General features: G+C 45.2%; 1 protein-coding gene across 3 annotated transcripts in view; it reads right to left on the reverse strand.

Annotated features, from left to right (window-relative positions):
• Positions 1-20,373, reverse strand: part of LHX8 (LIM homeobox 8) — a 209,369-nt gene that overhangs the window by 180,248 nt on the left and 8,748 nt on the right. For all 3 annotated transcript variants that reach the window (XM_069641902.1, XM_069641901.1, XM_069641900.1), the window contains one exon: positions 11,473-11,625. In XM_069641902.1, the coding sequence (XP_069498003.1) occupies positions 11,473-11,625 (153 nt within the window). The remainder of the gene's footprint in view (positions 1-11,472; positions 11,626-20,373) is intronic.

Here is a 20,373-nt window from a genome sequence, read left to right on the forward strand (position 1 = left end):
AACCAAACCTTGTCTCCTACTTGACAGTCTGGGGCCTTTTTCCGATGCTGGTCGGCAAGTGCTTTCGTTTTTCTTTAGCATGAATAAGATGTTCCTTCGCCTTTCTGAACACCTGAGTGATGGTTGTGTGAAGAGTCTTTACTGCAGGCATTTCCAAGCAGGCAGGAAGGTCGAGTTCTGAGGTACGTGGATGTCTGCCATACAGGGTGTAAAAAGGTGTTTGTCCCGTGCTAGAATGTACGAATTGTTATATGCGTACTATGCTATCCAAAGTAAGTCCTTCCAATCTCGCAATTCATGGTGCAGCATGCACCGTACATACTGCTCTAGGGTCTGGTTGGTCCTCTCGGTTTGGCCGTCCGTTGGGGGGTGGTGACTGGTAAAATAGCCAGATGTCAATCTGTGCCATTGCGCAACATTTTCTCCAAAAATTGGATACAAACTGGCTGCCTCGATCAGAGACCAGAACTGATGGGAAACCATGTAGCTTGACAAGGTTTTCCATAAATACTTCTGCTAAGGTGAATGCGTCCAGGAGGCCCTTGAGAGGAATAAAATGTGCCATCTTAGAGAACAAATCCACAACTACAAGAATGGTGTTAAAGCCTCGACTAGGTGGCAGATCAGTGATGAAGTCAAGGGAGAGAGTGTGCCATGGAGCGGGAGGGATGTCCAGTGGTTATAGGAGACCCGATGGTTTCTGTGATTTATTTTGTGCACAGACACCGCAGGACTGAACATAAAGGACAATGTCCTTACGCCAGGTAGGCCACCAAAAGTTCAGTTTAGCTAAGGTTTTAGCGAATCCGGGGTGTCCTTCGATCAGAGTCATGATAATTTGAAATATGCTGTTGTAACTCATTGGGTACATATAGCCGGTCCCTAAAGAAAGGTAACTGATCCTTGATGCAATATTGTTCTCTAGTTTGCCATGCGAGGAAAGCATCTGGGTTCATTGACTGCCGAAATTTGTTTCGTAATTCTGCTTGCGATAAGGTTGTAGTGATACCCAAGAGTTTGTCTTCTGGTATGATGGGTACCGGGTCTGGGGTTGTATACACCTTTTCATCGATGCCCATTCGAGATAAGGCATCAGCTTTTCCATTCTTTACCCCTGGTCGAAATGTGATCACAGTCATATTCGTCGAAGAAAAGGGCCCACTGTAACTTGCGTGAGGACTGGGCTTTGGCTGTTTTGAGATATTGCAGGTTCCGGTGGTCTGTGATCACTAATGGTGCGTCTAGCTCCCAGAAGATAGTGTTGCCATGCCTTGAAAGCGGACTTTATGGCCAGGAGTTATTTCCGTGATAACGCAATTAATTTCTGGGGGGCGAGAACTTTGACCAGAAGGCCACAGGATGCAGCTGGCCAGTTTCTGGGTCCCTCTGTGAAAGGACCGCTCCCATTGCCATACTGGAAGCATCAGTTTCTATGACATAAGGGAGGTCTGGACGAGGGTGCTGCAGGATTGGGGTGGAGGTGAATCTTCATTTCAGTTCCTGAAAGGCTCTTTCTGCTTCCTCGGTCCAAGTAAACTTTTTATTGCTTTTTCGTAGCAATACTGTGATCGGTTGCACAACCTGAGAGAAGTCTGGGATAAATCGGCGGTAAAAGTTTGCAAAGCCTAGCATGCTCTGTATCCCTTTCAGAGATGTTGGGGATGGCCACTTTAGAATAGTGTCAACCTTATGTACGTCCATTTTGATGCCTTTTGGGGAAAGGATGAAACCAAGAAATTCTACTTCGGTGACGTGAAAAACATTTCTCCAGCTTTGCATACAAACGATTTTGGCGGAGATTGGTGAGGACTGAACGAACGTGCCCGATATGGTCTTGTTTTGAGGCCGAGTACACCAAGATGTCATCTATGTACACTAAGGCGCAAACGTCAATCAGTTCTCTCAAGACGTCATTCATGAAATATTGAAACGCGGCAGGAGCGTTGCACAAGCCAAAAGGCATGACTTGATATTCAAACAAGCCATATTTGGTACAGAAAGTGGTTTTCCACTCATCTCTGCTTCTGACCCGGACCAGGTGGTATGCTCCCCTAAGGTCTAATTTGGTCTAAATCTGGGCATCTTTGACTTGGTCTAGCGTTTCCGGGATAAGGGGCAAGAGGTAGCGGTTCTTCACGGTTATCTGGTTTATTGCACAGTAATCAATAAAGGTCCTCAAGTCCCCTTTTTTCAGTACGAAAAACAAAGGACTGACTGCCAGGGACTTGGATGGGCGGATAAATCCGTTTAAGGTACTGATTTCAGGTGAAGGTTTTCTGGTTCGGTGAGAGCGTAGATCCTGCCGCAAGGGATTTGTTCCCCAGGAATAAGGTCAATTTGGCAATCATAAGGCCTATGCGGCGGCAATGTGTTAGCCTGGTCTTTTTGGAATACGTCCTGAAAGTCATGATATTCATCTGGCAAAGTATTAGTTAGTCCTAGGGTAAATGCTACAGTATTGGGAGTCTTGGAGATACAGGAGTCGGGTTCCGGTTCTGGAGAGTTGCAGGCCAGGGAGTAGTTGCCAGAGAAGGTTAATTTCCATGCCCGCCAGTCTATCAAAGGGTTGTGAGCAACCAACCATGGCATCCCTAGTATTAACCGGAACTGAGGTGCCTTAATGAGATTGAGCGAAATACACTCCCGATGTCCATCCTCGCACAGCAAGGTTACTTTTGCTGTGCACTGGGTTACTGGTCCGGAGGCAATTTCTGTCCCATCCACGGTAGTCTCCTTGTCCCTGGTAGACACACAAAGGGAGCCCCATCTCTGCTGCCAACTCTAGATCTATATAATTCCCCAACTGCTCCGCTGTCTATGTACGCTTCTACGGCATGCATCTTTGACGATTGTTGATGGTTTATTAAGATCATTGCAAAGTGTGAGGTTACGGTTGCCGAGCTTGGTAGTTTTCCAATTCCTTAACTTCATCCTTTTCTGTGGCCCAGACTGTCCCCCTTGGAGTTTTTTCCAGGCAGTCTTTCAGGAAATGTCCTGGTTTTCCACAATACAGAGTTGCTGTTGTCTTTTATCCCGCTCTTGTTTTGTTAGTGGATGTCGTATCCCTCCGATCTGCATGGGTTCTACGGCGTTGTCTGGTACCCGTGGTGCATTGTCTCTAGACCGAACAAACTACTCGAGAGTCCGCTTTGGACCGATCTGCTTTTCGGTCCTGCAACCAATGGTCCAGCTGCACTACCAAATTTATGAATTCTGTACAGTCTCTGGGGCGGGGGGGGGGGGGAGGGGTAAATCAACTACCTTGGCCAAGACGTCCTTTAATTCGCCTCGTAAGCCTCGATGGAATAATGTGGTTCTTTGTTTTCTGGCCACCTGGCTTCACCAACCAGTCTACTGAAGGTAGCAATGTATGTTAACAAGTCCTGGTTCACCTGCCGGAGGGATAAGAGTTGGTTATCCACTGCTTGTTCCTGGGTGTGGAGAGCAAACAGTTTTTCCATTTCTCTTTGGAACCCCCCTCCCCCATAGTCCTTTTACAATGGATCATTATGGGTCACCAACGGCACCGACCAATCCACTGCGCTTCCACTCAAGTATAGGACAAAAGCTACCTGAGCTTAGTCATTTGGAAACGCCCCAGGGCGACAAAGGAAATGAAGGCGACACGGATTTATGAATGCTGCATACTTCCGTGGGTCACCCAAAAACCTTTCTGGTGGTGCCAGGGGAAAGGTTCCAGGCAGCCTGCCCTGTACTGGTGTGGGGGTACAAGATGGTTAGATAGGATTTTGCATCGGTGGATTTCCCCCAGGCAGAGGAGTCTGACCTGCCTGCAATTGCAAGAACTGTCTGCCGATCTCCTCGGTGCGATCCTTGGTCACCATTAGGTCTCTTTAGAGTGCATTAGTCTGTCGGGCTGAATGAACCTCGGCACAAAGGCCCCCCCCAACAATTGGGCCAATTGGTCGATTTCCGATGTCTCCATGGCGCCCAGGTGGATTATTTATGTGAGGCTTCACGTTCCATTACGCTCACCTGGTATCCACGGGGACGCCACCCAGCCAGTTGGTCATTGGTGCCCTTTTCAATGATTCCCTGGTGCGATTCTCGGTGGAATTCTTCCTCCTGGAAATGAAGACTATGTTTAGGACTGGACAGCCAAGGTAAGCCTTCGGACCTACCTTGTGATTTCAGCCCCTCATGGTTCTCTTCTCACCTTGTTATTGAAGTTGGTGGGCTCTCAGTCCTGCTTTCTGGGCAAGGGTGCGTTGTCTTTCGTGGGTGCATGTGGTCCAGTTACTTCACTGACAGCGGCCCAAGTAATGTCTTTCAGGTAGGTCTTATTGCGGTTTATGGAGTTGTTATTCTTGCATGCCTTTTCTCTGTTCGATAATGTCCGTTTATCTCCCTTAGGTGCGCGGAGCATCCGCTTGGCAAACTGGGTAGGCTGGTTCTTGCCAGTAAATGATGGCGCACAATAGCGCTATGATGCGGTAAGTAGGTGCATTGCGCAGCGCAGCGATTTCTTGTCTTCACAGACCTCTTTTTTGTAGGTCACGGTGTGCTCCCAGCGCGGATGGAGTTTGAGCTATACCGGTTGAACAACCACCAGCCAGGTAAGTCTAAGCAATTCGTGGTTGAAATGTCTCGGCCTTCTTTAAATTATGTCTTTCTTCCTTTCTCAGGTCCTTCGATCCGGGGGGCGAACCATCCACTCTGAGCTGCCCAGGAGCTGTGAACAGTGAAGGATGGAGATTGCAGGCAAGATTCTGCTGAGCACGATGTTTGTTGTTTTCTGCAGGTTCGGATCTTGCCAGGCTCTTGAGAAGCTGGACACGGTGAGCGCCACGTTGCTAGTAGCAAATTAACGCGAAGCGTGTGGTCTTGTTCGGGTGTGGTTTAAATTTAAATAGTCTCTGCAAAGTAGTCAGGTAAAGTAGTCCCTAGGCCACCACACCCAAAACACTACCGCATAGCTTGGTTCTAGGAATCAGGCTATGTGGATGCCTCCATGTTGGCTGAAAGCCTGAATAAAGTAATTCCTTTAGCTGATGTCTCCACACCCCCCCCCGTTTATGAGCCTGGCGCCAAAGCCGCCAGGACTGGCCTCAAGAGGGCCTGTGAAGCGGATGCAAGGCCTTATTTGAGATCCGAAGTCTGATTCCACCTGGCCAATGGCCTTGCCAGTGGGAATCAGGGCTGAGGGTCGCGACAATAGGTTGCCACCTGGGAGGGTTTGTGGTAATGTGAGTTGCAGTGTTAATGAACTGCAGATTCTAGTCTGTTCCATCGGCACCTACAATTGAGCAGTCGAGAAGCAGTTTCTAGTTATTAGAGGAACATAGGATGGATTCAACCTGTGGGGTGATGGACATAATGACATCTTGCCTTACACCAAGGTGATTTAATCTGGGGAGGGCTTTTAAACTAGCATTAACAAAAAATAACATTGGGTTCTTATGTTGTGCTCCATTCTGGAGTCCAGCCTCTGCAGGACTGGGTTTCGATCAACACGGTCTGGTTTCAAGACAAGCATGTAGCCCCCAAGCTATCCTTCCAACTCTTGTGGTCGGCCTTTCTAGAAGTGTGTGGTTCATGGTCTCAAAAGCAAAGGATATGGATGGCATGCTTGGCTGCCTAGGTTATGGGATTCATGATGGTATTGAAGCAGGGTTGGACATTTTTTAAAATTAGTTTAGCACTGGGCTTGAATGTTGGAGATTGGTTTCCAGTTTGTGGGGCTTGAGACATTGCAGCTAGTAGATTTTGTTTAAGGAAAGGTGCAATTGTTGCTGCAGGTTGGAGGATTTTGGGCTAGTGAGAAATTGATCAAGGCAGACAGAAGCAAGAGAGAATTACATGTGTGTATATGAACGATGCAGGGCAAAACTGGTTTTGATTGTTTAACAGAATGGTATCCATGGGGTGTGATGTCATGCAACCAGTAAGAAACTGAAAGGGGAGGAAGAGCAGGGAGTTGGGTTTGCCAGGCAGGGTTTCCTTATTTGAGATCAAATAGCTTGATTGTGGTTAACAGAGGTCAAGAGGGTTTGATCAGGAGAGTTCCTTGAGAATTATGAAGAGATTTGCAGAGCTAACGGGGGCATTTGAGCTTCTATACATGCAAGTATTTCTTCCAGAAGAATGTGTACGCTCAGACAATGAAGCATCGAGGTTGTCTTTTTGGAGTGAGTTTTTCCCCTCATTTTAGCAGCCTTCACTTTTCATATGCTATGAACCAGGTGCAACAAATTGGATTCTGCCTCACAAGGGTACAAGGAGTAGGGATAAAATGGTTTACCTCACTTCTACAAACCAAAACAATCACAATCACAAAAGGTAAAACAGGGACAAGAGATACACCACCTCTGCCTTTTGTGACAACTTTGGCCGAGGGAAGGCCATACTCTTGAGCGGGGTGTGAAGGTGAACCAGTAGTGACCCAAAAACAATATCACTGTCCAAAATAGAGGGAATGTCCAATCACAGTTCTATAAAAATAGAAACTAATAAAAACACCATCTGTATGTAGAAAGGTTACTATGTAAAACCTCATCCTAAAGGAAAGAGCAGAAGGTGCAACAGACTGGAGAAAGTATCACTGCTTAGTCCTATGGGTGGTAGGTAGTCTAGCATAAAAAGGATTTTGGGTTGAAAACAGGAACAATTGTGACCTAGTGTCCAAGTGGAACGTGCGGGCAGTTTAGTGCCAACAGTAATAGTTTGTTCTTGGCGGGCTGGTGCATCAGGCCCGATGTTGATCAATGATGCGAGCTGATCAGGCTCGGTTCAGGAACATGGGATCATGGCTGTCCTGGCAGCAAGCAGGCTTAGGTGCTGTGTTCAGAGCTGTAGAACAGCAGCTCTTCAAAGAGGTAGATTAGGGTGGTTCCAAAAACGCTTTGCAGTTGGCCAGGCAAATCGGGCTGTAGTCGCTGCAAGGGGTAGGCGAGTGACGCTCCAGAGGTTCAAGTAGGCGGGTGGTGGTAAAAGTGGTTATCGACAGTGCACCAATGCATGAGCAATGAGGCAGCAGTTCACAGGCCAGCTGGGCCGAGCAGTGGATGCAACCCCCCTGCGTTAGCGTCAATGAGTGCGTCTCCAAAGCTTCAGATCAGGATCCGGTGTTTGCTTCGGGCCTAATGCTTTGCTAGGTCACAACTGAGGGTCAAGCTGGGTTAGATGCAAGGAAATAGTTTTGTAGGTTGGAGGAATACAGACACCAGCATCAGTGACTTACATCTGGTTAAAGATGCAAGGAACATGGAGGAACTGAGAAAACTGGTAGCTACATCTGGTTTGGCCCTCTGGTTGCTGTGAGGCCTTCGCAAAGGACTCGAGGACAGGATGCTCCAGTTCAGGGTCTGCACTTCTAGCTGAAAAAGGGCTGTTTGCAAAGTGGTTGATCCTGGTCCATAGTACTGGACAATCCCAAGGCTACGCGAGAGTGGTTAGGGATGCAGATCTTCCTTCAGTCTTGGATGGCTCCCACCTAAGGCTGAGGAGTACAACTGTCCCAAAGGAAGTCCAAATGAGAACTTCAGAACCTCTTCCGCTTTAAAGGATCTGTGAGGAACTGAATCTCCTGAAGGGTTGAGAGACCCCTTCTTTTAAATGCACAAGTCCTCCAGTGATTTGGCTAAAGCTAGCCGGCTTCAGTGGACCAATCCCTGCTCCTAGCCAGAGTGCACATTGCCCTGTTGATGTCACACCCAAAGTGCTCTGCTTCAGAGGAAATGGAGGGGAAAGGAAAAGATGCAAGAAACAAGATGGTTGAAGGCTAACATGGAGCCCCCTGCCCATCATATTCCTACTCACTTGCTACCTAACTGAAAAGGGCCTTTGGACATGCTGCACCCTGGTCTGAGGCTGCTACGGCTGAATAGGTGTGGGCTCCTTTGCTATCTAGACCCAAGACAGCTACATTCTCTGTGGCCCTTTTGGGGGGCGAGGGGGGTGTGTTACTGGCACCTCACAAAATGAATCAAAGAGGCAGAGACCTCATGGTTTCTGTCCTGCTGTTTGGGTCAGATAGTATCAGCCCATCTCCATCTGAGCCAAATACGCATTCCTTCAACAGAGCGGGCATGTGCAGTAACAATTAAGCTGTGGTGGCCATAATCATAGTGCCATGCACCATGTCCAACCTCCAGCATAGCTTATTTTTAGAGATTATCCTGCCACCATGCTTTTGGCATAGAGGTGGCAACAAAGGTTGATCTGATTAGTAGGTTACCCTTTGGGGGATGAATCACTGCAACATTCTTTGTATTAATAAAATTAAAAAAGCCAGAGCTTTGCACACTTGAAATTCCTCACACCAGGCACTGGACATAATTGGATTTGTGTTGGAGAGGAGAAAGGGAGTCAAGGGCAGAGCTAGGCATCTGATAAAAGAAGAGGGAAGGACAAAAGTGAGTTAGACGTAAAGTGTTTGAGATGACAATGTCAATTGTGGTTAGGTTGTGAGCAGGTCCAATTGGTTTGAATATGAAAGGAAATCGCCAAATGATCAGACCAGAAGGGGGGGCTGGTTGATAGAGGTATGGTATGTTATAGTTGGAGGTCTAGTGTCCTCTATGGAATGAGGACCAATATCTGCTGTTCTAATCGCAGCAGTGTCATAGCATCAGTGAGGGATATTGCTTGAGAGCAAGCAGAGTTGGACCATAAGTAAGTCTGAGGATTATTTGGTTGGCAATGTTTAGTTGGTAGGCATGATGTTGGCCAGCAAGGGTGGTGGGCTATCACTGCAAGGGTTAGGGGCATTAGGTGTGAATGTCATTTTTAGATCACATCGTTGAAAGTGGTTTTAAGCTGGAAGGGGTTTGTAACCTGGAAGAGATAGTGTAAGAAAGGATGACTGCCACCCCCACAGATTGGGTAATTTCCGTGCAAACGCAAGTCTGGGTTGTGGATGGGGAAGAGACTGTCAACAACAGTGAGAATTGGGAGCAAACCTGACTGTGCTCAGAAGGTGGCCAATGGAAGGCTTTTTATAGGATTTCTAGCATTGAGGTAGAGTCTGAAGGAAAATGAGAATTGGGACTAAGGGCGTGACAATGCTGATGTCATTAAGGGTTGACTTGGGGGAATGGGAAACTAGGCACAGATGGTTGAAGGAGAACAGGAGTGAGAAAAAAAGGGGGAAAAATCGAAAATAGAAAGAAAATGGAAGTAAACAGGCATGCTGCCCTACATTTTTTGTAGGCACGAGTATCACTAAATGAAGGAGCAGGTAGGCAGTGCGAGGAATTCTGGTATAGATGCCCCGTTTTTTGATAAAATGGAGTAATTCCATCTCAGAAACAGTGGCCCGCTACTCAAACTCCTTCCATAAGCTCCATATCAAAAGCTTAACATTCCTATGCCCTGCAGCATCTATCTACTGGTCTGCAGCTCCTGCTTTCTAGTGGCACTGTGAAGGTGAAGTCACAAGTGCCCTCTTAACAGAGACAGTGACTATCATACATGTTACTCCGTGGTAAGCAGCCCTGTTCAAAAACTGCAAACTCTGGAAATCCTGGCCTGGTGGCACAGTAAACTGCAAATATAAACATTACCAGAGTTTGGGTATGGGGGCCAGCATGTTATCCCACCCAAATTAAATTAATATCAAACATGAGTCAGCCCTGTGGGCTCAGCAGCTGTGGCAGGGTTATGTGTATTCATTGCAGCTAAGACTATGCCATGGGATTGCATCTCTTTGCTCCTTAGTACAGGCAGGTAACAAACGCCCTCTCCCCAGAAACAGCTACTCCACAGGAAGCGGCACACCCATTTAGCAAGGGCTAAGCCTCACTCCAGGGTGCTGCATATCTAAAGGCCTTTGATTCTATTTGAGAAAGGAAACGTGCCTCTTGTTTCTCTCCAACCACTCTTTTTCCTGTCCCCCTCCACTTCCTGTAGCACAAAGGGGTGTGATGTCAGAAGGCACGGTCAACTCATTTCAAGAGCATGGATTTGGCCCCTAAAGCAAGATAGCTAGTCCAGTCGCCTGTGGACCTTAGCCTTTAAAAGAAGGGGTCTCACAGCACTTTTGAATAATGTGGACTCTAATCCTGAAAGTAAATTTCATTGGATGCTGCTGGGGAGCAGCCCTTTCCAGGGTCCTCCTTGTGTGAGAAAGGCAGGTGCATCAAGGAAGAGGATCTGCATCCCAACAACCCCCATGAGATACCGGGGGTGACCTCTGCTGCTGGATTAAAACTGCCTCTTTGCCAGCCATCCTGTTGCCTGGGTCCTCACCGTGTTGCAGAACCCCTGACAGGAGCCAAATAAAAAAGGACTGGAGTGGGACTTGCAGCACCTGGAAGCCAGAACACAATGAGATCCAGGTTTTCAACATCGACCCATTGTGAGCCATGACTCCAGTGTGTGACTCAGTGCAAATTATCAGGACCCTTCGATGCAGTTTTTGGCTTCCATTATTCTTTGAACCACCGTTGCATGTTCACTTCCGCTCATCGTCAGATGAAGAGCTTGGTTGCCTTGACTCCAAGTACTGTCGCCTTGCATTGCTCGAGACTCCATCTATAGCACCAGCCTGGTCATAGCTGTGCTTTTAAGTCGATCGACCCAACCGCTACCTGATAGCGTATATAGAATCAACTCGCCTGTACATCCTGGGACCAGTTCGCCCTAAGCTGAGAGAACCAATCAAACCTGGGAACTGCCCCATCCGCACAGAGAGTAGACTATTTGAGATTGCAGCCACCTGCCGTTCAACCCCAACTGACACTTAACTTGGCACTGGACCACCATGCCTTCAGCATCTTCAAACTGTAAACCCCCCACAACCCCTCCCCCCCAAAGCCTTTGCAAAGGTAGGACTATTACCTGCCTCTCTGCGCCATGTTCAACCCTAGAGACTGGATTGGTCATTTTAATCCCTTTTGCAATCTCAAGAAAAGAACCTTTGAACGCAATTGCCTTTCCAGTGCTGAATCTATTCTCTTTACATTCTGTGTCATTTCTACAGGTGAGTTTTTACAGTGTTTGCTAGTTCGTCATTGTACATAGTGTTTGATTAAAGTATATATTTTTATAAAACCTGTATTAGACATTCCTTTATTTTGGACTGTTATACTTCGCTGTTTGGGTTGCTACTGAACCACATTCAATCCCCTCCAGAGTACAGCCTTTCCTCAGCCTACATTGCCACAAAAGGCAAGAGTGTTCTGTCCCTTAACTCAAGTTTTACCTTTATGATTGTGTTGGCTCTTGGTTTGTAGAAGTGTGAAGGCTGAGTAGGCTCTTTAGCCTCTACTCATCCGTTTACTCCTGCAGGGCAGAAGTCAAATCACCACACTTCTTTTCTGAGAGCATCAACCTTCCAAGAGAAGGACATCCGGTGATGGTCATTTTAAGGTGAGACTATTGTAAATAAAAAAGTAAATTGATTGCGAACTAGTAGCCGTCAACAAGATGGGTTAAAACATTAATGAGGTAGCAAAAAGATAACTTACACAACGTATAACGATAAGTGTCTTACGTTAATTTGGGGATTACCTTTAGCAAGTACTTGTCCACAATCTCCAGGCCGCAGCTGCTGCACATGCTCTTGCCCTGGGAGACACAATGTGGGGAAGAAGCCGGGGACAGTGGAACCGAGGAAGAGCTCGAGTCATCATCCAAAGCGGTGCAGGGGCTGATGGGCTCAGGCTGGTGGGGACAAAGAGGACCCGATTACACAACGGGGCATAGAAGCACTCAAGCAAGCAGGTGAAGACTAGCTGAAAGAAGGGCAGACTACCATTCGGGTCAAACTTACATCTAGTCACTATAGATCATCGTTAAGTTACAGTTCACTCCAGCACACTAGACCGCACTGTGTGTATATAGTAATGTATAGTCAGCCCACCAGTATCGTCCAAAACAAGCCCCAAGCAGGCAAAGTGCGATTGACATGCTGCACATTTTTCTTCCTTAAAAAACAAGCTATGGTCAATTCTTCACTAAGTTTAGAATTTGCAATACTTTACTTGCCCTTCTCTGTCCCGTAGGTATGTGGAATAGTGCCATGTCAAGTGAGGTCATGAAACTGAGGTCATGAAAAAGGTCAAAAGACAGAGTGGAAACAATTTGTAAAACAGTTTGCATAGTGATGTTAATCGTTTTGTGCAATACCATCTGCATAGGCTGTTTTCCATGCCAAAATGTAAAATGTCACTGTTATTGTAAAATAAAAAATGTTAAGGCAGGCAAAAGGTAATTTTTTCCTTCTAAACAACGTCTGTACTTCAAAGGATGCAAACAGATTGGGGTATGTCAATACACTCTGTAGCATAGCATGCAACCAAATTGTACGATACAATTGACATTTCCTGCCATTTTTTTTTAAAATCGTAACCAACTGAGTAGATAGTGTCAACTCAATTCCCCATTGAACGGAAAAGACAATCATCCCTCCAAATTACCAAAAATCAGCAGATGGGGCCCTGAATTAAAGCAAGCATACAGGAACACAAATGGAAAACACAACGAAGGACATGCAGAGGTCACAGTGGGAACACGTGTAACGTAAGAAGGGGAAATCCAACAACTCGAGTTGCCGGAATAGGCCACGCAGGTTCTGTATTGATGTACTGGACGTTCATGTCTCGTGCAATAGACATTCTTTAGTTCCATGTGAAACAGTGTTAGTGAATCTCTGGTGAGACCATTTATGACGCAACATGGATTTGTGTCGGTTTTATTATGACAATACATTAGGCCCATTTGTGGGCTAAACATACTCTTTCCATGTGGCAGGGATTAGTCATTCGTGATAGATTGACTGTTGGGAAGGGGCTTTTTAGGACTTCAAATAACCCAATACATAGGTGGTCGTTGAACTCTAGATAGCATTCAAATGAGCGTGGGCTCAGCAGGGAGACGGTGCCAGGCAGTGGAAGAAAACCACCACACTTGTATTTTTTTTACATTCAAAATACTAATATTCACACAGACGTATAAATGTGACCCTGAATTATGAACATGGTATCAAACACATCAAGTTCAAAGCACACAACTTATTTCTCCCCATTAGACGGGTGTTCCAGGTGTAACCACTCACCCCACCTTCTTACACAGTGTACAGCAATGAGGTCCCCAGAAGACAACCCTTTCTTGTCTGACAGTCTGCCTCCTGGCCCCGCCCCCTCCTCGTCCCCTAATGGCCCAAATCAACCCAGTGAGAGGCAGGCCATGCCCTCACCAATAAATCATACTGGCCTCAGGGTCCCCTGGGAAGAGCAAATCAATAGCCACGAGGTCCTCCACCACCTGCCACAGGGACCTCGACCAATTGCTTGTGGACACTCCCATAGTTTTTATCGTGCATATTAATGCATAACGTTTTCAAGCAATATGTCAGTCATTGGGTTGATAAGTGGACACCATTCTGAGGTCTATTCTCCGTACCCCTTAGTAGGCCGTTCGCCACTCAGAGCCGCCCCCGGTCTCTTGCCAATTGTGCCAGCTCATTGCCTTGCAGAGATGTTCAATGCCCTGGCTGAGCCATCCACTGGATAACTGATCACTGCCTGCGGGCAAAAATTGGCCAGCCACACAATCAGAGTCAAACAAAGATCCTTCTGTCCCAAAGGTACCTGGTTGTTTCCTCCTACATGAGGAGGACCAAGTCCGGTTCTGCCAGCTGATGCACTGCCCTGTGTCTGAAGGCCAATTCTTGTAAATCCTTTATCTGCAATCCCCCCTCTACCAATCCAATGCAATGCCACCTCGAACTCTGAGAACCCGTAGACATTCTCACGCTTTTCTCCATCCTCTTTATGAAAGATTGACCTATCATCCACATGCACAAGTGACCTCTAATACGAAAAATGGAAGAAAATTGACATATGGCGAGAAAACATTTCCTCCATCAACTCTCATTGCCCCCCCCCAACCCCACACCTAATCTCCTCCTCTAGCGTTGGCCCACTCCATCAGGACAAGTGAGGCCTAATGGAACCCTTGTAGGCCCCAGACTTCCATCTCCCAATCCTCATGATCTGCACCTTGTGTAGTCTGCACCCTGCTGCACTGATTATGAAGGATGTGCACAAATCCTAGCCCGGCCATGCCAGTCACCTTGATTGCTTCCTGAAACATTTTTCTAAATTAGAACCTGGATGCCCCCGACATGTCAGAACGGACCCTTGCTTCTCCCTTAGTACGATGAAATCCCTGATTGCAGCCACTGGGCAAATAATCCCGTCACTGTGCCTAGCCAGGACCAGTTTTACACCCCTTCCCTCTTGGCTTTCTTACCCACAGCTGCACCCCATTGCTAGCCAGACCTCTGCTGTGCCTCCTATTGTTATTCTGTTAAGCAGCCGCCTTTTCTTCCACTGCTGACACCTCCCGCCTCGCCCACCCAGCCGCCCCTCCAATGGGGTAGGGGACCCGCCTTCAACAGGCCCATTAAACCCGAACTTCCATTCAGAAATTAATATCTGAAAAGCACTCAAGCTGTGTGCCTCAATGAAGCATTGCACTTGTGACTAAAGCAGTTATCAAGCAATCATTACAGAGTAACTAGGACACCAATACCATGCTAGTGCAGATATTTAAATATGAAGGTTACTAGCCAGGAAATCGGAGGTAGCTCGCTGCAACCTGGTGTGGACCAAAGCAATTCCCTAAAAAGACTGAACAGTATTCATTTGAAGAGCCTATTCAGTTTAGGGATGGCAATGATTTTTTTGCCCACCGAACTTTTGCAGTTGCTGGGCCTCCTAAACAAATTTTTAGGGTTGGGGAGTGACGACAACACCTTTCCCCACAGTTCTTGCCAGCATGAGGTGCAGCTGCTTTTCCATATAAAATCTGCCCCATCAATCTTATTCTTTAACTGCCTTGCAAAAAAAACAAAAAGGAAGATTTCCTTCCCACTACATTTGCTTTTAAAGTTAAATGGAAAAGATGTCGGCCTCTCGTGTGGGAATATGTCCAAAACCTTGTCCCATCCTGTATGGCGTGATGAATTTTGCATGAAGAAACCTTAAGATGTACACATTCCCCCTGGTGATGGGTCACGGAGTGATCACCCTAGAAGAGGAAGGGGAGCAGGTTTGGCTTAAGTGCAATCAGAGCTCAGCAATACCAATGTCCTAGTTCTGTTACGGCAGGACAATTCTGGACGCATGACTGTACCACAACAATTATCAGATAGAACATTTGACGTGTAAAATGGTGCGACCGCACGTGTTCTGATGAGGGATTTCATGCCCTAGTTCCAGTCTGAGTCCCATCTTCAGGAAATTGGGGAGGAAGTGACAATGGTGAGGAAGGGACGCTGGGAGTACCCTCCGGTTGAAACCATTTTGCCACTCTAAAGCAAACTCCCAGTCAAATGTTAAGAGTTTTTCCTCTACATGGCCAAAAGGTTTTGACAGTCATGGGGTTTTTAAAGCTTCCAAATCTATGGATTAGTCACTTTTAGGAGCAGAAGACTTAGCATTTTACAGAAGAAAAAAAATAATCACTCTTCCAACAGTGGTCTTGTTATGCAAGCAGCTAAAATCACAGTCCCTTCACATCAGCCTCTTGATATTCAAAGATGAAGCTATTTAAGATTAAAACACTAATATTACTATTGGAAGAGTGCAGCGAGCTTTAAATAGCCATGCTGGAACCAGTGGCATTTGGGGGTACGAGGGGCGGAGGCATGCTTTCAAATAACCATCCAATACTTCCTGCTGGTCTGGGTGCCTTCTTAGTGGAAGATGTTACAGATGGCCCAAGTGGCACCCAGTTTTCCCATCTTGCCAGATACACAGAGTTTGTAGATCGTTAAATACTGGCACTCTATGGGCTCCCTTGATATGCAATATATGTTGGGCTAGACCAACCTAAATAATAGTTCCTGCATCATGGCGGACCTCACCTATAATTAAGCCAACCATGAGTCCATTGGAGGTTATAGGCTTGTTTCATTGTCAGTTTTCTTTTACAGATGAAATGTACTGTAGCCAAATTAGAGCATGGTTATGGATTAAGATATGATCCTCTCAGATTCAGAATTGAGATATTCCCTCTGGAGAACTGAACAGTGCCTTAGTTTAATATTTAATATGGACAAGTACCATAGGGCCAAGAGGAAAAACTTCTATTTGACTTGATGGACTTATCCACAGCTTTTGATGAGGCAGATAAATGGTAATTAAAGGGGAGCCCTTGGTAAAATAGGGATTGATGTACGAGTTTGTTTGTCCAGTGCCACACAAATACTACAACCTTCCATCTCCACGATGAAAACTGTTAAAAGCAGAACATATTCCCCATTAACGATTGTGGTAAGCTAGGCTGCGCGTTTTCACCACTTATGGCCTGCCATCATGTCTTCATACATATACTTGTGATGTCTCACACCTCTAGAAGATACATACCATGTCCCTATGCCGATTGTGTGGTGCTGACAGGGCACACATCAGCTACCCTGCAAAAGTGCAAAATCTAAGATTTAACATTAAAGAATCCTTTCTATATAATTTGAGATTACCATCGAGATGCGATTCTCAAATAAGAATAATTGGGGCTCATTAATCAAACAAGTGACTGCAGGAGTGATAAAATTTCCAAAATGTTGTGGTTCTGTATTTGCCGCTTTGAAAATGTATAAATCCTCGATTTTTGAATTTGGGTATGCCAGCGGTGTTTGAGAATCTCTCACCCTTAGAGAAAACTGAATATTCATTTAAGTTGATACTAGGGGGTGTCAACTATAGCAATGAAACTGCCATTTGGAGACCCAGATGCATAATATATCCTTGTCGCCAGCTAAATTATGGTGCTCAATACGGCTTAGTTTAAACCATGCGATTTTGCCCATTGTACTTCCATGGATAATTCTGGTCAAAAGCGCTTCACTGGTGAGTTTTTGAACGTAATCCTTCCCTTCTAAACTCCCAGGTTAAGAAAATATATGAAGAATCTGCATATGGATAAAGAACAAAACCTTGCCTCTTCATGGCAGCGAGTCAACAAAACACTAAGGGCATTACTAACGTAGGTTCATGAAAACGGATTATGTGTTGTTTCAAATCCAGTCACTTGAATATACATCACCATCAACTTCTTTTCGCAAAAAAAACGTGAAATGGTCCGTCTGGGGTCAAAAGCCTCGCCCTTGTGTGCCCTCAGTGGAGGATGGTATTATGCATCTCATGCCCTTAGATCTTCTGCTGGGTCTAGCCATCTTGCACTCCCGCTTAGATTACTTGGGTTTACTCATTTGCTGGGTATTTTCGTTTCATCTACTCGCTTGGTCTCGTTTTCTCCATTACAAGCAAAGGAGCATTTGGCCTGTTGGCGTTGAACGTTTTTTTAGCTACATTGAGGATACTAAGTAATCTTTTTTTTTTTTTTTTTTTTTTTTTTTTTTTTTTTTGATGTCCCGTGGGCCGTACATATATATTCAAATAAGAGGCAGTATATCCAAAGAAATAGCAAATTAAACTAGATAGATCCAACTACTCTTCACATAAAGACTGAATCCATATTTAGTCGGACCCACCCAATCAAATTAAAACACCAAAATGAGCCGAGAAAAAATAAAAATAAAAATCGGCATGGAAAATAGAAGACATGCAAGGCAAAGAACATACAATTTTGAATAAATCAAGAATTTTTAGGTGCATCTATAAATAGGCAACTATATAAATATATAAATATATTTCATATTAGGTAAACATGTACCCTGTCACCAGCTTCCATTAGACACCCCTCCATTCTCTCGCAATTATCAAATGAGGACAATAAATTCACCAGGAAGGAGCAGCCAGTACCTAGAAAGAAATATGTTTATAGCCAATACTAATACTTTCAACAGGGCATATAACAACTCACTTCGTCCCAATCTACAAGACCCAGCACAAGCGTAGCAGTTTTCTTTTAAAATATATTCCCAGACAAATGATAACAGTATAAGTCAACATCCAAAAAAGTGCTAGGCTTCCCATCTAAATAATTAAACATCTACCTCCCCAACTCAACCCACAAAGTCAAAAATCCCATTGAACACAAGGTCCTATAGCGGAGGACCATAAATTGGAAGGTTAGTCACAAGAAGGTCAACAATCAGACCATATTATAGAGGTGATGGAATGACGTTCTGTATGGCTTCGCACACTTTACCCGGACATCAATCAATGTCTCTATGTCTTAAAGCCTCCACACCTATCATCAATATGCAGTCAAGACAAACCCATCAGTCCTCACGCCGAATTGGGAGCACACAGGAAGGTTCTTATCCATGCATCGTGTGAGCACGATATTTAAACACAAGTGGCAGCGTGTAAATGCATCTAAATACACCTGAAAGAGATGGTGCTTTGTAATCATCGTTTCAGCAATTGAGTTGTTTGCACATTCTCTGCTGATTTGAATAATACACACGCTCATAGTACCAGCTGCACAATGGACAAGCAATTGAAACATAGTTTAAAGCTCTCATTTGCTGGCAGGGTGGTGACATTCTCAGGTTTTCCCATACCGAGTGCTATTTGTTCTTGCCCAAACGAAAAAACGCACTTTCTTTGCAAAGCATGTCTGGCTATAGCATTAAGAGGTGGATCACATGGGCTTCATATCCTAAAACCCATTCAAATGCATTCACTGTACGTGTGTATTGATGTTGCGGCGTATCAGACTTCAAACCCATTGTTGAAGTCTTTTTTTCCAGTCGTTTTGAAATGTTTGCATCGTCTCACACACTCCATCTATACCCAGAAGAGGCAGAGGAAAAAGAAAGATTGCTTTCGTTTGTTGTTTCCGTGTTTTGACAAGGCAGTCAATTCCACCTTCTGCCAGAAGGTGGCAACAGTGGATAATCATTTGACACTTCAGCAACATCAGTTTCAAAAGACAATGCTGAAGCAGAGCTGTGAGGATAGCTCATTGGCAACGCTTCGGTCTTTGAAACAAGAGCAAAAGGGTTCGAATCCCGCACCAGCCGCGCTTTGGAAAAAAAAACTAGAAAATGAGGTAAGCGATCAATCCATGTGGACTTACCAGCAGATCATGGCACTCCTCCCAACGGATAGAAAATCCAAGAAACGTGCTGTGAATCCCGGTAATGATACGGACGTGCCATGACTGCTTCCTGGATCTCACAAGGCACGCAAGGGGCACGTTATAGGGTGCATTCTTCTAATTTTCAGGCCACAATACGGAGCACAGAAATGAAAACGCTGAAGTGAGTGTTCATTTAAAATCGCCCAAAGTTCTAAAATCTTCAACTGTAGTGAGGTGGCAGCGCCATTTTAATTAATGTAAAAGCGCATAAATTCAAGGTTTAAAAAGGTAGCGTTTGAAAACTTAAAACACACGCAGTAGGAAATATTAAGTACATCTTCCCCTCAATGGTTCCAGCCATTTCAAAGCCTCTTTAGGGTCAGAAGTGGACTTTTCACCGTCAGGCAAAACCAAGGTCAGCAAATTCGCCCTGTTAAGGATAGCTTTAACACCCACCAGTCTTGCCAAATCTTTTGCCTCTTTGAAAGACTTCCTAATCAGCAGAGTCTCTTTTGGATAGTCAGGATACACGAATATTTGATGACCCTTGAAGTATGTGTTTCCTTTTCTCCTTGCTGCTCCTAGAATAGCTTCTTTTGTCCTGGTGTTCATCAGAGTGATCAAAATTTGTCTTGCCTTTGGACCAGCGCTTTTTCCCACTCTATATAAATTGTCCACATCCCCTGGGATTATTTGGTCACAACCATAGCAAAACTTCAAAATGTCCAACACCAGCTGTATCAAATCTTCATTAGGACTTTCCTCCACTCCAACAAGCCTCAGATTTTTGTTTCTCATCTTCAAGTCCAATTCCAATCCCTTATCTCTACCTTTTTGAACTTCCTCCCTCAAAGTGTTGTAGGCTCTGAAGCTTCCTGTAATTTCTGAGGACATAGATATTGATCCACTCTCCAGGGCAGTAATCCTACCATCCAATCGAGATACCTTCTCAGACAAATCATCCATTGAAGTTTTGACATCCCCCACATCATGGGCCACTTTCTCCAAGTCCTGAGCCATTTTGAGCAACAAAGAATAAATATCCTGAGTGCTAGGTATTTCGCTCATCTCTGATGTTTGCTTTGATTTCTTTGGTATGGGGTTATCGGCAGTTTCAATCTTTTTCTTGATGTTCATAATCCAATATTATCAGTAGCAGGAGGGGGCCAGGAGCTACAGGATTATGCTGCTGCCTCTGCTGCCTGCATTCCGGAAGTCACTAAGTAATCTTAAAAATGTCATTAAGGGCTTTCATGATTTCTGTGATCTTATATTAACTGCCAAACATTATACAGGTTCCATTTATTTCGTATTGTATTTATTGTTTGACCGTTTAGTTTCAATGTGATGCGAGATTCATGACATTTGTTCGAGCAAAGCAATTCATTCTTAGAGTTGGAGAGATAAACC

This window comes from Ambystoma mexicanum, chromosome 1q, assembly GCF_040938575.1.
Source record: "Ambystoma mexicanum isolate Mex_15411 chromosome 1q, UKY_AmexF1_1, whole genome shotgun sequence".
In the NCBI taxonomy this organism is placed as follows: Eukaryota; Metazoa; Chordata; class Amphibia; order Caudata; family Ambystomatidae; genus Ambystoma; species Ambystoma mexicanum.